General features: G+C 34.5%; 2 protein-coding genes across 2 annotated transcripts; one reads left to right on the top strand and one right to left on the bottom strand.

Moving 5' to 3' along the window:
• Positions 1-209: 209 nt before the first annotated feature.
• Positions 210-2,898, bottom strand: LOC110761845 (ferritin-3, chloroplastic). The gene is made up of 8 exons (XM_021964430.2): positions 2,389-2,898; positions 1,923-2,006; positions 1,782-1,842; positions 1,566-1,653; positions 1,071-1,132; positions 790-855; positions 639-702; positions 210-515 (listed from the first exon to the last, which is right to left on the bottom strand). The coding sequence occupies exons 1-8, from the start codon at positions 2,742-2,744 to the stop codon at positions 451-453; spliced, it is 846 nt and encodes a 281-aa protein (XP_021820122.1). The 5' UTR covers positions 2,745-2,898; the 3' UTR covers positions 210-450.
• Positions 2,899-6,652: 3,754 nt separating this feature from the next.
• Positions 6,653-7,470, top strand: LOC110761863 (LOB domain-containing protein 12-like). Its single transcript, XM_021964455.2, has 2 exons — positions 6,653-6,881; positions 7,084-7,470. Exons 1-2 carry the CDS (start codon positions 6,726-6,728, stop codon positions 7,429-7,431), a joined length of 504 nt encoding a protein of 167 aa, XP_021820147.1. The 5' UTR covers positions 6,653-6,725; the 3' UTR covers positions 7,432-7,470.
• Positions 7,471-16,666: the final 9,196 nt, after the last annotated feature.

The raw sequence follows: 16,666 nt of genomic DNA on the forward strand, positions 1-16,666 counted from the left end.
ATGATTTTGAACGGCATATAAGGAGTAGGAGAATCCTTGCCCTTTTCAAGTCCTTAAAGCCACAGAAAATAACTAGAAGCGCCACCATGAGTACTTGGGACTGCAAGTGCTGGCACCAGTTCAATATGGTCACAAAGACTATGGAGGCCCTCCTTATTTTTGTCTGGCACCAGTTCAATATGGTCACAAAGACTATGGTCATTAGAAAGTAAGCAGAAACAAAGAGGCTCATATATTTCGCTAAGGTTTGCATTAATAGAAGGACAAAGTTCATATGCTGCATTTTTAACTAGCTCGACTAAAATCAGTCCCATGTATTTTCCTCGTCTAGAAAACTACAGCAGGTTCTAACCACACAATCAAAAATCTCTAAACAAGAACCATCTGCACAACAGACCGTGCAAGCACCTTCAAACTGGTAACCAAGAAAGAAAGGCAACAGATTCATCATCACGCAGCAATTGCATCAACGGCTCCGTCCCCATGAAGCAGTGCCTGATCGAAGTGCCAAACCCCTGGAATGGACGTTAAGAAACAGAAAAATCAGAGCAGATAAAGTAAGGTCATATTAAAATATACAAAGATAACAATATAGGATAAAGTAAAGATGACAATGATATTGGATCATTGGTTCCTACCATGTCCCTTGCCAACTCTCCTTAGTTGGGCAACATATTCAGATATTTTCTTGATGGCTTCCACCTGGAAAGGTAAAAGTAGAACATCAAAACCATGCGAAATAGAAACCTTTCCAACTCAGGATAAACAAAGAAGGACATCAAGAATCACCTGCTCAGTCAAAAACTCGCTTTCAACGAAATCTGTTAACTGCACATCTTTGTTCTTCTCAGCAACCTGTTAGTCGCATAGTCAAACATAAAAGCATGTGTTAGAAGCTAGAACATAGCATAAAAACATTTGAATCTTCAAACATAGTGACACGTGTCAATTGATACGACAAAGCAAACGATGTTACTACTGAAATGACATCAAATTTACCAAATATAATCAGGTAAAGAACATCATCATAAAGTTAAGAAGATGGCGTCAAATAAGAATAAACGCCTTACATGGTGCAAGTTGAACAGCTTTTCATTTGTCAGTTTCTCCAGAGACAATGCAAGCTCCATTGCTAAATCAAAAGAACAGGACAGAGTTAGAGCTCAATAATAAACAGTTAACGCAGTATATTACAATCCTTTCAAATAATCCAATGGCTGAAAGCATCTGCATAAACCAAGTCTTAGGGCCATGCCATTCTATTTTTTTATTCCCTTTACTATCATCCAGCACACACTTAATGAAATACTCACATCCAATTTTATTGTTAAGCAGGCAACCAATGTCTTCAAAACTCTAGTATACCGTGCTATGACACAACTAAACACTATTTGATGCGAGCGCATCACTGAGAAAAAAATTCATGCAAATCCCAATTGAGCAATGATAATTTGGAAAAGGAACACCTTGAGCATAGAATAAAAAAGAATGGTGTCTGGGGGGCCAAAATTTCATTATAAGGGTATAGTTTTCATCACAAATACACGAGGGCCAATAAAACTAACCATATAAAGCATCTCCTTTCTCTGCATGATCAAACTCAGAAACAGGCATCAAAATAGACTGCAATTTCACTCTTCCACCGCGTTTATTCTAAGAATCACCACAAAGAAAAAAAGAGATGAGCAATTCAATTTGACAAATGAGAAACTGAATTTAAAGCCTATTACAGTAAGCAATACATGGAAGATTATATATTAGGCAAGGAATAAACCAAACACCTGGTATTCCATAAACTTCTCAGCATGTTCCCTCTCTTCCTCACTCGATTCCTTGAAAAACCTGTATAGAACACAACCATGAACAACGAAATTTATGTATAAGATTTGTCAAAATAGTATTGAGGATGTCCAAGAAAGTACTTGGCAAGACCCTTGAGCGCGACATTGTCCCTGTCGAAATAGGCAAACATGGCATGGTAAACGTAGGAGACGTTGTATTCCACACTGATATTCCATCAAAGAAACAAATAAATCGTTAGAAAACAGAGCATAAACAAATATAACCAAATTTCAATCAGAAATTAGAAAAGAGGCGCAATTACATTACTTTTAAATGAGACATTGAAATCCAAACTACTACTCAAAACGCAAAGATTTGCAACCACATCGTTACACGAATCCACACACTCAGAGAGAAAAATCCACATTAAACAATTAAAGGCACAATTTTCACATGAAAGATGAAAGTGCTTTGACACACACAATCGGATAATGCTTCAAGATTGAACTTTTAAGACTTAAAATCAATCATAGTCTTAAAGAACTATTAAAAAAACATTTCTTTCGTGAATATACAATATTTGAAGGAAAAAGAGACAAAACCCACTTGATCTGTTCGTTAATGGCTGCCTCACTTTCGTCGGTAAACTTCTGGCGAGCAATAGAGACTTGAGGGAGAGTAGGTACGAGTTCTAGCTCCTTCTTCACCTCTTCAAATGGCTCGAAAACCACACCGGTAAGTGGCCGATTATTCGCATTCTTGGACGCACAGACCACAACCCCACCTTCATTTCTCGTCGGAGGGAACAGAAGAATCGAATTCAGAGATGTGAACGAGTTCAGAGGAGAGAACGAATACGAAAGCTTGGACGAAGAGGAAGATGGAGCAGAGGAAAACAGAGGACCCAAGTTCTCCCCGCGAGTGATCAAGTGAGAGGAGGCAGGAGAACCTTTGAGAAGCATGGTTGCAGAAAGTAAAACACACGGATTGTGTGAAAGAGAGAGGAAATTAGTGTGTGTGTGAGAGAGAATCGGAGGTTGAAGAAGAGCTGAAAGCAGAGGAAAATGAGGGTTTGAGAGAGGAGTGTGTGGTGTGGAGGTGAGGATTGAGAAGTGGAGAGAATGGAGTCAATATATCGGTGGCTAAGGGCTGTTTGGACCATTGGATTAGAAAAACGTGGACGGCTTGGATTGAGTTATTGGAATGGGCGCGTGGCAGGCTCGTGCCATCGGAAGGAAATATCTGGAACGTTAGGGGGTGCGTTGAATTCTCTTGGAAAGTTTTTATCTTTTGGGTTTGCTTTTTTGTGGCCAATAGGAGAAAGAAAGTGAGAGAATCTTGTTATTTCCCTTTCATTAAATTTGGGCATAAAATTCTGAATAGGACTCTCTCAATTATGAAGGCAGGTAGAGCCATGGAAGTTAAAAATCCCCTATTTTGCATGCAGATTTAGCTGGCAGTGCCATATGTGTACAACTGTACATTATTCTGCTACGAATGTAAAACTATATAACAAAGGACAATGACACACCTGGTCCTCTTATTGACAATGACACATGGTCCTCTTGTTGGTCTAATTTTGTCTCGTTAGTCTCATATTGGGGAAAGAATTTGTTGTCTCTAACGTTTGGTGTTCAATTTACACATGGAGTCAAATCTTTCATTTTTTACGAACAACAAACGTTCACCCCAACATTAAAATTCATCTACCAAATGAGGTCGTCGAAATGGAGAAATATGATCTACATTTCTCCATTTCGACCACCTCATTTGGACATGACTCATGACAAAGCATGTTGTGTCGCACTCTCTTTGTATATAATATCCTTTAGAGCAAGTTGGGCTGTCTTCGTCAATATGAAACGGCTATTAAACTAAAGTTAAATAGACTGTATAATTACGACACCCGTCTCTTCAATAGCTTTCAAGAGGCTGAGTGGTAACTTTTTTTTTTCCTTTCTTGAGTTAAATCATAGATTAGAATACTGGAATGCAGGCATATGATTCGTTTAACCGCGAAGGCCACCTATGATTTTATCCTTTAATTTACTAGGCTGCCCCACTGTTTTTAGTTGAAGACAGCTAATCTTAGGGCCCAAAACACCCTTATATCCAAGGGCCGCATCAATCTCAATCTCAACACAACATAAGAACTTGGGCTTGTTTGAAAATCTTGGAACTTTTTGTGTTGGTTACAGAAAACTTAAATAATGGATGTTAGGACAGTTAGCTTATATGCGATGCGACCTTAAATAATTGATGTTGAGACTGTTAGCTTAGATGTTATGTACGGCCCAATTTCCAAAAACAAAATGGAGTATATGTGAATAAAAAGGGAGTGAGAAAATCAGCACCATAACGAATGTAAGAAAATATATAATATTTGCCTAATTACTTATAAAGGGAAATAACCGAACCAATTCAACTGATGATTTTACATTGAATCCGGCATGCTGGTTGAGACCAAAACCAAACCAAACCAATCCATTTCGTTAATAATGGATGTTGAGTGCTGCCATCAAAGTACGTAAAAAAATAAATGGAATGGAAAGGCCAACAACCAGCAGAGACCAAGAGATGAGCTTATTACCTTATGATATTGTGAGATTACCAACGTTGGGAAGAAAAAAGAAAACCCCCATCCATTTGCTGGTTTGCAGAAATGAGAATCAAATTTGCAGCACCAGTATCATGAATTGATAGAAAAACCATGCATGACCACGATGCTCATTTAATGCTGGCGTTGGAGGTCTCATGTTTTTCCTTGTATGGTGGTGAAGATGTCTGTTTCTTCCTTATAATTTATTTGCATTAGTTTTTAGAGATTCTCACACAAACCAACCAAGCACCAAGCTTTTCTTTCTTAATTACCCCTTTAATTACTAGATAGATAGAGTGATAGAGCAGCTTAGGTATCTTAAACCCTGCTTTATTAAAGGTTAAAATGTAATTAGTAGTAGTACATGTACCACTCTACTTGTAAATTATTTTTCTTTTGTAATTTAATAATCATATTGATTTACTACGGAAAATAACCTAATAGAACCTTCTACATGTACAGTGATAATGATGAAATTAATCTCAAAGTAAATATTATACACCACCAAACCAACATATATGCAACTAAAGGAAGGACAAGGAGAAGGACGGGGTGTTTTATTTTGGAAACGTGAAAAGAAGCATGGAATTGTGTGATGGGTTATTAATGCAAGAGACTTTGGGGTTCTTCAAATCCTATAATAAATTAATTAATTTCAGTACTAATCTCCCTCGAATTGGGTTTCATTTAAATAATCTATGCAAGTTATAACTTATGTCAGGGCCTCATTAATTTCTTGATAAGGCTTGGTTTTATTATATAATTTCCATCCATTACAGTAAACCTATGGTTTTCTTTAGCAGAAAGAAAAGAAATTAGGTGATTGAAATTTGTGCTTGATATTGTTAGATCATGTCTAATATCAATCAGCAGTTATAATATTTCCGATCGTGATGACTAATCACGGGTTTATTCAACATTGCTTAATTTTCACAAATTATTATTTGTATATACATGCACTCTGTGATGGAAAGCTCACGAGATCAGTCTCCTTCCAAGTGCTGAAAAGTATCACAACCTGATCAGTCTGTCTGCTTTGCTTATGGTGCTCAAATGAAGCATGCATACTATACAAGCACACTTCTCAGACTCAAATTCTCTCTCTCTCTCTCTCTCTCTCTCTCTCTCTCTGGGTCTTAAAGGTAGGTCCTCTGCAGCTTTAACGATCATTCTGAATCCTTCTGCAAGGTGCAAGTCGGCCAAAAAATGAAAATGAAAATAATAAAATATATCACATATATGCAACTTGATCAAAAATAAAAACAACAAACACACAGTAAGGGTAGGGTAGGCCCCATGATGCACTAGCGAGAGACCCCGTCTTCAGGGTATATATAGCAGTAGCTCTAGGTACTTTAAAAAAACAGAGTTGTAGTCATATAGAATATTAATATTGGTGAACTTATGATATGATATACATTTTCTGGACCGTTTGTTGATCTAACCAATGATTTGGGTCATAAAATATATTCAGAGAGAGAGAGAGAGATAGCATTAATATTTGTTGTGTGCATTCACGTGAATGTTTGTGGGTCTAAGTTGTAACAAACATTCACAATTAGCCTCTTTTCTAGCTTAAGAAAAAAAAAAGACCATTTTCATAACAAAATATATATTTTTATACAAGTTATTAAGAAAGGGTAAGAATTATTAATCTTCAAAACCTAATCTCCTAATAAGCTCAAAGAGAGATGTTCAAATACAAGCAAACAATGCAAACAGATCCTCTGCAGAAGAAAACAAATGAGGAAAACAGAGTCAAAGAAGAACGTGGAAGCCATACAACTATTTGAGATGGCGAACCTACAAAATTAGGCGGCCACTAACTATAACCGGTTTTCCAGAGTCACTAAGCCAAAATTTAGATGGGGCCGCAAATATACATGAAGAAATTAACTCATTCATTTTCCAATATTTCATTATTTATTTTATTATCATTTTTTCGAACTAAGGTACTTATTAAAAAGCATTAAACGAATTGTAAACTCGAATATATTGGAAATTAACCAAAAAAATATATACTGGCTAGGGATAACGTTGTGGCACGGTTAGGACTAAACAATCAAACACCAGAACTCAATGATACCCACGTACTCTCTCATCTGAGATATTAACTATTTATATTAAGTCACTTATTTTAATATCAATTAATTGCTTAATTAATTTTTATTTTTCTTCTAGGACAGTGTTGTTTGATCTCTTCGCACACTTAAAGGCCCACACGTTCTCTTCTATTATAAGTACATGTACCTCCTTTTCATTTTTCTCCAAGTTGTTGTTTTCAGTCAGTCACAAAGTCCTTCTTCTTCTTCTTCTTCTCCAAATTAAGCTTTTGAAAATCAACATGGTTGGAACTTCACCCTGTGCTTCCTGCAAGTTGCTGAGACGCAGATGCGCCAAGGATTGCATTTTTGCTCCTTACTTTCCATCTGATGACCCCCACAAGTTTGCCATTGTTCACAAGGTCTTTGGTGCTAGCAATGTTAGCAAAATGTTGCAGGTCCTTATTTCTAAACTCTCCAATTCTCTTCTATGTTCCTTTTTTTTCTTTAGATGAACGAGGGAGGAGAGATTCGAACTTAAAACCGCTTTCAACATACTACTATACTAAGAGCTAGTTGGTGTCGTATAGTGAACTCATCATTAAGTGTCCTTTAATTGTTTTTTTGGGTCTGATGTTTTCATGGTATATATGTATGCAGGAGCTTCCGGTTCATCAGAGAGCAGATGCAGTGAGCAGCTTAGTGTATGAAGCCAACGCAAGAATGAGAGACCCAGTTTATGGGTGTGTTGGGGCCATATCTTACCTGCAAAACCAGGTCTCTGAGCTACAAATGCAACTTGCTGTGGCTCAAGCAGAGATTCTCTGCATTCAGATGCAGCATGAGCCTATGGTTCCTACCCAACAGCAGATATTAGACACAGATGAGAAATCATATTTTCTCCCCAACAATTTCCCTCAGTACCTAAATTTTCCCTCCTCTTCCAGCAATGTAATCCATGACTCTCTCAAGAGGGAGAGCATTTTTGGACATGACATGGTTTCTTAATGAAATTTCTCTCATGTATTAGACTTTTAATTAACTAATTAATCATAGCCCAGTTGTTTTCTCATTTTGATCATGTTTTTGTTAACGAGACTCAGAGGGGTGTCTTAAAAAACAAGGGTAAGATGTTGGGGTCAACTCTGGCATGTGATGAAGTGAGAAATTCTGATCAGTAACTTAATAAACAAACAAATATGCTTCCATGGATACATTATTAACACATAGATGCAAAAGGGTCGGTGCCCATTTTAACCAATCCGGGACATAAATTCTTGTGACTTGGATTAAAATCACATTAATCTACAAGCTTTCACACTCTGTCATTGCAGCTGAAATTAACACATTTGATTTTTTATCAGACTTTTTTTTTTTCGTCACACTTAAATAATTATGTGATCGTCTACCCACTTCCGATTCGACCTATTACCATATGTGAAGGTCTTTGAGTTACCTAATAAGCCAAAGTTGAGAATTTCATGGACCTCGATCCTGTTGCAGGAAAGACAAATCCAACATATACTGCTCTTGTTTTCGAAACCCACCAATTCAAAAAGTTTATTTCTTCTACATATAAGACACAGAATATAAGGAATTTCTACTATTTAATTCATACTTTGAGTCCCATGTTTTTTCACATGGCCAAAGATGCCATTAAGTTTTCTAAGGCATAGGCATAGCATCACTTCAGATAAGTTCTTTTGGAAGTGAGAAACTGCCACTAAACTTCCAAAATTTTCATCAGTGTCTTACATTAGGCCTGCACCTCCTGCTACTGTGCTTCCAATTCTGACTTAGCTGCTAATTAAACTATTAATCTCAAGTCTAATCTTCAAAATTAGAAAAATGGCAAAAACTTGGCTTGCCGCCACCTGTTGCAGATAACAACTTGTTCTCCTAGCTTGTTCACGTGGGTTGTGGTGCAAGGAAGTGGTCAGTCAGTCCATGGGAAGTATGCAGAAGCAGAAATCAATACTTTCAATATAATATATGTTTTTCCAAATCCATCTCTCGATACATTATATGTCGAATCAAAGAAATAATTCAAAAGGGTAAAGGAAAAAACAAAAGGCAACAACTGAAGATTCCTCCTTAGCTTTGTTTAATGTGGAAGCATTAATTTCCCCAAGTCAAACGAAAGAGCTTTTTCTTTCTTTCTTTTCTTCTATCCCCATCAAATCCTCCTTTTTCTGCAGCTCTTTCTTGCTTGTATACTTATGTCCAATGGTTCCTACCAGCACCACCGTAGATTAACTGCTACTAGAAACTTAATTATGGGTATATATAATAAATATTTGTGGATAATTTTAGGTATTAATTGGTTGCTCAGAATGTGGGTTAAGTGGCCATTTCCATGCTTTTACAATGGTTAATTTTTGTATATTTAATTGCCTGTGCTGTATATCTTTTCTGATATGATGGAAGGTGTCTGATTCTTAGTGTTGGCCTTTTGTTCTTGTTGATTCAAGGGATTAATCTTTTACTGGTTGTTAATAAATTGATTGGTTTTCCTCTTCAAGATGGACACACAACAAGACAAATAGTGGTAGATTAGTTGTTTCTGTTCTGTAACAACATATTAATTTAACCCAAGTAGATCAACATAAAACCAAAAGTGCTAAGAATAATTAGATTATTTTAATCAGCCTGCGTGCACCTAATGACAGTAGTTTCGAATGCATGTATCATTAGAAAGTGATGATATATATGGACAATCATGATTATCTAATTTATACATCTTGCAAGTTTTTAATCTTCCTTATTGACATAACTGTCACATCAGTTAAGTTTTACATGAAACACAATCAAATGCAAGAAGAGGGCGCAAGTTGTTCACATGTTCTTGCATGATGTAGTAGTTCCTAGATGTTGCTTGTATATAATTTGTCAAACAAGTTGCACACAAGTTTCAGCAAGAAGAATAGAACTTTGGGGGGCCAACTGGGTCTTCTAGCACATGAAACATCTTGTGGGATTTAGCAGAGTCAAAATGAAGTTGAACACAAATAACCAAACAGAAGATTGATTAAAATTATATATCTCTTCATGGAGACAAGAATAGATAGTGGGAGCCTTTATAATTTATCTTTTGAGGGCTCGAGGTTAATTGATTGGATTTCAAAATATAATCTTTCTCCTTTCTCTCTTGTCTAAGTCATTCCATTTGATACTCTTTAAGACACTTTACTTGGATGCCAAATATACCAAAGTGATTGGATGATTAAATGTTAATCACATGTTGATTTACATGATTCCATTTTAATCAAATATTCCTGATAGCATTTGCAAACACATCAATGTGGCTGGTTAATTGGTCATTTTCCTCTGCATAATCAAAGACAATCATTATAAAGGCATTATATTTTTTTTCCATAAAAGCAGAACAGCAACTCTTCATTTAAAGTCATGCATCGTTGTTTATGGATGCTCTGAAGTTCCTTTATGGCTACTATGCATATAAAAAACAACTTCAGAATTTAGAGTGCACAACCATTTTTACATGTTCCTGACCACCTCACCCCAACTTCTCTTTGAAAAGTTTATATATTTTATTTCAGTCAGTATTTTTATATTTTATTCATAGAGACTGAGATTTTCATGGTGGAGAACAATATACTGTTTGACCAGAAATTGGCTCAGTTTGCTTTGACAAAAGGTTTGGACGGAAGTGCTTGATATACACTTTACCATGGACAAATTGACAAAGCAGGTAACCATATAGCTAGCTGGCTAGGTGGTTGACTTTTTAGGTAAGATTTGTCAGTGGGTGAAACCTAGGTTTATGAATGATGTAAGGAAGCTTAACAAAGGTATGTGAATAGGGCTCGCATGTCAGCAACAGAACTGAACTGCCAATTCCTATGTGTCCGTGTGAAAATGAGTTTACTTGTGTTTGCAGAATGATCTAATGATTGAGTATTAGTGCAAACCTAATTATGTTCCATCAACTTACTGTCTGGTTTTAAGGGACATTGGGAAAAAGTAAACATGATGCTACAAGTGCCGGAAAGCTTCCTTAGTGTTTTCCTTTAAATGTGATGTAAAAAGTTGCGTAGTTTGAGCCTGTCTGAAAAAGAAAGACGCGGTAAAACAAATTAATATTTGGGCACAACCGGAATCGAACCCATGCACTTCACTAAGATGGACACGGACCTCATCACCACGCTATAGCTAATGTTGTCAAATTTTCTGCTTTCTTTTTATTTATTTAAACTTATACTTGTTTTATATTATTCTTACTATCCAACCTCACCTATAAGTATAACATGCTCATTCCATATTTTCTCATAATTTTCACAATCATTTTGTGAATTGAGAGACAAAAATGCAAATCTAAGTTGAGGGACCATTGGTCCTAAAATGCTTTATTTTGTTTATGTTTTCAAATACTTAATGTCTTATTATTTTCTAACAAAAATTTCAAATTCTCTTATTCATCCATTAAAAAAAACAAAAAAAACAAAACTTAATTATAAATGAAATTGGGTGTCTGTATCAAAAACTAACAATTAGTTAGCAAATTCTATAAGTATTTATGTTTCTGTGTGGACATTATATGTAATATCAATCACACAAGCTCACTGTGTGGTTTTATAAATTTCTTTTGTTAAACTAGTAGATAATTGATTAAATAAACATGTCTCGAAGTTTCATTCAAAAATTTCATATTTTAAAACTATTTTCATTATTTTTATTTAATTTCTATCGATATCGATATTTCAGTCAAAATTTCCATATTTTGTGACTCGATATTTCCGAAACCACTGATATTTAATACCAAATTTATGTATTTTGGGACTCTCGATATTTCCAACCACCGATATTTCATACCTTAGTCAAACCAGAGGCAGACATGTGTGGTATTTTTATGCGGGATTCTTTATCTAGTTAACTCTTGCATTATCTTACCTTACATCCACATAAACATTCAACATCCACAATGCACATCATCCCATAAGACTAATTAGTAGCAGTTAATTTAATTATAAGAATAAAGCAAATGCCAAAAAAGTAAACCATTTACTTCTAAAGCAGTAAATAACAACACTCACCACTCCAAAAAATCAATATGAAAAAAGAATAAAGAGAAACACGTGCCCCTTAGGTTTCAAAAGGATGCATTCACATTTGTGTCTCCAAGCTACCTAAGCATCAAATACTTCTTTATGTTGCTGCCCCGCGTTAATCTACAACCATATGTTGTTGATGATCATCATTAAGATTATGCTTCCATATTAACCAAAAAAAGAAAAAGAAAATATAAATATACATATTTTAAAAAGATATATGACATATACTTTTTGGCCCTTGGGTAGGACCTGGGCTTAGTCTATTTTAGATAGGATTACCCTGGCCCGTCCCATTTTACAGGCATTGATAGAAATCTCTATTTGAGTCGACATTATGGTTAGTTGTTAACCATCAGTTAGGCTATGGTTAGTTGAGAGTTGGTTAGGTTAACTCTAAATTAACTGAGAGAGTATGTATTGAGGAGTTAGTTGAGAAATTGTATTATGGTTCTTTGTTAAGAAATAATATCATTGTTGTCTTTGAGATATTGAGTCAAGGTAGAAGGCAGGTTCTATCAGGCATACTCTTAGAGTTTTGTTTTATATCCTCAAAATTTTCACTCTTAAGCCCCGTTTGGTTCATGGGAAAGGAGACTTGGGAATGGGAATTCAATTCCTTTCCCATGTTTGGTAAGTCCGGCATGGGAAATGGATGCCTTGCACATGGGAAAGTATGGGGGAAAGTGATGCCCTCCTCTTAACTTGGGTTTTGGTTTCCCTCATCATGAGAAAGTTTGGGAAAATGAGCCAACATTCAATGCACAATTTTCATGACTATTTTGTCCCTATGAACAATTTATAATTACAACGTATCATTAAATGCATTCTTTTTTTTATTTGATTTAATATGGATATAATTGGAAAATTATACAAACTTTGTTTTCCATTCCTACTCAAAACAAACATGGGAAAGGAAACAAAGTGAAATCTCCCGGTTACTTTCCCAACATTACCAAACATGGGAAAGGAATCTTTCATTCCCATTCCTTGGGAAATGACATGGGAATTGATTTCCCCTCAAATCCATTCCGTGAACCAAACGGGGCCTTAGGGTTTTGTCTCACACCCTCAAAGTTTTCACTCTTAAGTTTAGTTTCACACCCCCAAAGTTCTATTTATATGGATAAATGACTTTCCCAAGAAGAATAATGCAGTAATGGCTAAGGGCCCAAAAAATAAGTTTAAGAAAGTTAACAACAAAATACATGTAAAGTTTAGGGCATTCTATTCTATATACAAAGTACAACTAAAGTCCAATTTTTTTATGTATACACATACGTAAGAACAAATTATTTTTCATGCGTAGAATTATTCTAGGTGTTTTTTCAAACTAGGGATTAGGGTTCTCGGCCCGAAATTTTGGGTTAAGCCGGGCCTATCGAGCCTTTTTTTTAAGACCAGGTCGAGCTAAATATGAAACTAGAAGAGCCAAAAGAGTGATCGTGGTGTGTATATGTACCGCACACTTAACAATTGATTTTTTTTCTCCTTATATTTCTTATATATATACCTATTTCTATAGAGAGATAACAATTGATGATCATCAAGATTCTGCTTCGACGCTACCTAAAAAAAATTTGATGAGTTAAAATTAGAAGGGAAAAAGAGAAAAGAAAAAAGAAAGCATTATGTGGGATACCTTACCTAATCATAAGGAAGAACCAACACTAATCTTCTTGTGAACAAAGAAAACACATAAATCTATGAGTTGTTTCGGGAACAATGAAGTAAGCTTTTCTTCTACTTCATGTTTTTTCTTACAAAAACAAATATGTTACATATACTTTCTATCTAATGTATTTGTATTAAGAAATTTACAAAGTAATTAGTGTGATGTGCAAAGATTTTAATTGTTCTTGATCAAGGTTGTAAAGATACGATGTACAATGTTTTCTGAGCAAGTAAGCACTCCCACAACATAATTTTGATAACCATCTTCATGCATACTATTTGTTTGGTCATAAACGAACTCAAAAGCTATGATATCTTGGATTTTTGAATGGTTGTTTTGATATTAGTATTCCATTTCGTGTAAGATCTATAGTCGTCATCCCAATTTTGCAAATCTTGAAGTCTTGTGATGGCATGAATGGAGAAATAATGTCTCTAATCATACCTTAATTGATGTGTTAAAGAGTACTCATGTGACTTCTCTATGGAAGGTGTGTATTAGGCCCTACTCTAACACAAAATTAAAAAAAAAAGTACGACATCCCTGACCATAACCCAAAATTTCGGGCCAAGAACACTAATCCCCGGTTTAGAAAAACACTTTGCATAATTCCACTCATGAAAGATAATTTGTTCGTACGTATGTGTATACATAAAAGAATTGGACCTTAGTTGTATTTTGTTTGTATATAGAATATACATGTATTATAGCGATGTGATAAAAGTATGCCAACTCCCCTCTTGTATCATTATCATTACCAAGAATATTTGCAACCATAAATATGAATTGGCTTTTACAGCTTCTTTTTGCGTCAACTCCTCCAAAATCATAATTTAGAAGACTGTTTATTCAGTCGATTATCAACGATAATTATGTGTTAAAGATCCAAATGACACTTGTCATAATACATCTCAAATTTGGTAAACTTAATAATATCCCTAATAAAAACAATACATATTAATAATGTTTATGTTTATATATCTATATTTGAACTATAAAGAAAAAGAAAAACAGAAGGTAAAATGGTTAAGATACTAATCGAATGATTATGCAGTACTTATCCACAACACAATTGCCCTTCCACACAACATTATCATTATTGAACAAGTCTAGGGCATTATATTCTATATACAACAACATACAACTAAAGTCCAATTCTTTTATGTTTTATATGCACATACACAAAAATAAATTATTTTTCATATGTGGAATTAGACTATGTGTTTTTCCAAAACATAAATTAGGTTACATACCCTAAATTTTGGGCTAGGGCCGGGCATATCGGCCAAAAGTGTGATCATGTTATGTATATGTACTGCACCCTTAACAATTGAATTTTTTTTCTTTTTGTGTTTCATATATATACCTAATTTATAGATGGATAACGATTGATGATCATCAAGATTATGCTTCGAGACGAACCAAAAAATATTTGATGTGTTAGAATTAGAAGGGAAAAAGAGAGAAGAAAAAAGAAAGCATTAGGTTGGATACCTTACCTAATCATAAGGAAGGACATGATGCTAATCTTCTTATGAAGAAAGAAACCATATAAATCTATGAGCCGTTCCGGGAACAATGAAGTTAGCTCTTCTTCTTCCACATATTTTTTTCTTCTTCTTAAAAAACAAATATGTTAAATATACTTTCTATATAATATATTTGTATTAAGAAATTTACAAAGTAATTAGTGTGCATACCAAAGGATTTTGATTGTTCTTGGTCAAAGTTGTAAAGATATGATGTACAATGTTTTCTGAGCAAATAAGCACTCCCACAACATAATTTTGATAACCATCTTCATGCATACTATTTGTTTGGTCATAAATGAACTCAAAAGCTATGATATACTTGAATTTTTGAATGGTTGTTTTGATGTTAGTATTCCATTTCGTGTAAGATCTATAGTCGTCATCCCAATTTTGCAAACCTTGAAGTCTTATGAAGGCATGAATGGAGAAATAGTGTCTCCAATCATACCTTAGTTGATGTGTTAAAGAGTACTCATGTGACTTCTCTATGAAAGGTGTGTATTAGGCCCGACTCTAACACAAGATTAAAAAAAAGTATGACATCCCCGACCATAACCCAAAATTTCGAGCCAAGAACACTAATCCCCAGTTTAAAAAAACACTTAGCATAATTCCACTCATGAAAGATAATTTGTTCTTACATATGTGTATACATAAAAGAGTTGAACCTTAGTTGTATTTTGTTTAATATACAAGTATTAGCGGTGTGATAAAAGTATGCCAACCAACGGCGGAGCCAGAAAATCTATCAAGAGGGGTCAACCTTAAATGACAAAATTAACACAAAATAAAAATAAAAAATTCATCTGATAATAAAATCCTTTGTATTAATTTCTATATCATTCCAAAATATTGACAACAGAGCATAGGTTGTCCATCTTCAATTCAATTTGAATTGTCATGCTTTGAAGTTTTTTCTTAGGGTAAGATGTCATGCTTTTAGTTTTAGGTAATTAGGTTAATAATTATTAAGTTATTACAAATAAAGAAATATATTAAGGGTAAGTAGCAAAGTTAGGGACATGGGAGAGAAAAAAATTCATCTTTATTTTTGTAGTTTTTTTGCAAAGTAAGATAGTGAGAAGGGTCAAATTTCAGAAATACTGTATAAAAAAATCAAGGACAAACATGTAAAAAGACCAAATATGCTAAACATGAGAAGGGTCACTTGACCACTGTGAGCCTTCATTGGCTCCGCCACTGATGCCAACTCCCCTCTTGTATCATTATCGTTACCAAGGATATTTGCAACCATAAATATGAATTGGCTCTTACAGTTTCTTTCCGCGTCAATTCCACCAAAAACATAATTTAGAAGACTATCTTTATTCAGCCGATTATCAACGATAATTATGTGTTAAAGATCCAAATGACACTTGTCATAATACATCTCAAATTTGGTAAACTTAATAATATCCCTAATAAAAACAATACATGTTAATGATGTTTATGCTTATATATCTATATTTGAACTATAAAGAAAAAGAAAAACAGAAGGTAAAATTGTTAAGATACTAACCGAATGATTATGAAGTACTTATCCATAACACAATTGCCCTTCCACACAACATTATTACTATTGAACAAGTCATTTAATGGTGGCATCCCTCACAGTTCTTTATTTCTTTCTACAAGCTCTTTCTTTTTCACTCTTAGGGTTTTGTTTCATACCTTCAAAGTTTTCACTCTTAAGGTTTTGTTTCACCCTCAAAGTACTATTTATATAGATGCATGAATTTCAAGAAGAATAGGAAAAGAAATCCTATTTACCAAAGGAAACAAAATCCTATTTGCCTCACAAGAATGACCCATAAAATTAAGTTTGAGAAAGTTAACAACAAAGTACATGTAAAGTTTAAGTCATTAAATCTATGAGTTGTTTAGGGAACAATGAAGTAGGCTCTTCTTATATTTCATAATTTTTCTAAAGAAACAAGGATGTTAAATATACTTTCTATCTAATATAT

The sequence above is a fragment of the Prunus avium genome, chromosome 2, assembly GCF_965620075.1.
Source record: "Prunus avium chromosome 2, drPruAviu1.hap1.1, whole genome shotgun sequence".
Lineage (NCBI taxonomy): Eukaryota > Viridiplantae > Streptophyta > Magnoliopsida > Rosales > Rosaceae > Prunus > Prunus avium.

What these genes read in the sequence shown, in the direction of transcription:
- LOC110761863 (XM_021964455.2), top strand. Translation starts at nt 6,726, where the DNA reads ATGGTTGGAACTTCACCCTGTGCTTCCTGCAAGTTGCTGAGACGCAGA. An exon ending in ATGTTAGCAAAATGTTGCAG is followed by an intron (nt 6,882 to 7,083) that starts GTCCTTATTTCT and finishes ATATGTATGCAG; the next exon opens with GAGCTTCCGGTTCATCAGAG.
- LOC110761845 (XM_021964430.2), bottom strand. Translation starts at nt 2,744, where the DNA reads ATGCTTCTCAAAGGTTCTCCTGCCTCCTCTCACTTGATCACTCGCGGG. An exon ending in GCGCTCAAGGGTCTTGCCAA is followed by an intron (nt 1,843 to 1,922) that starts GTACTTTCTTGG and finishes TGTTCTATACAG; the next exon opens with GTTTTTCAAGGAATCGAGTG. An exon ending in AGCTGTTCAACTTGCACCAT is followed by an intron (nt 856 to 1,070) that starts GTAAGGCGTTTA and finishes TGCGACTAACAG; the next exon opens with GTTGCTGAGAAGAACAAAGA.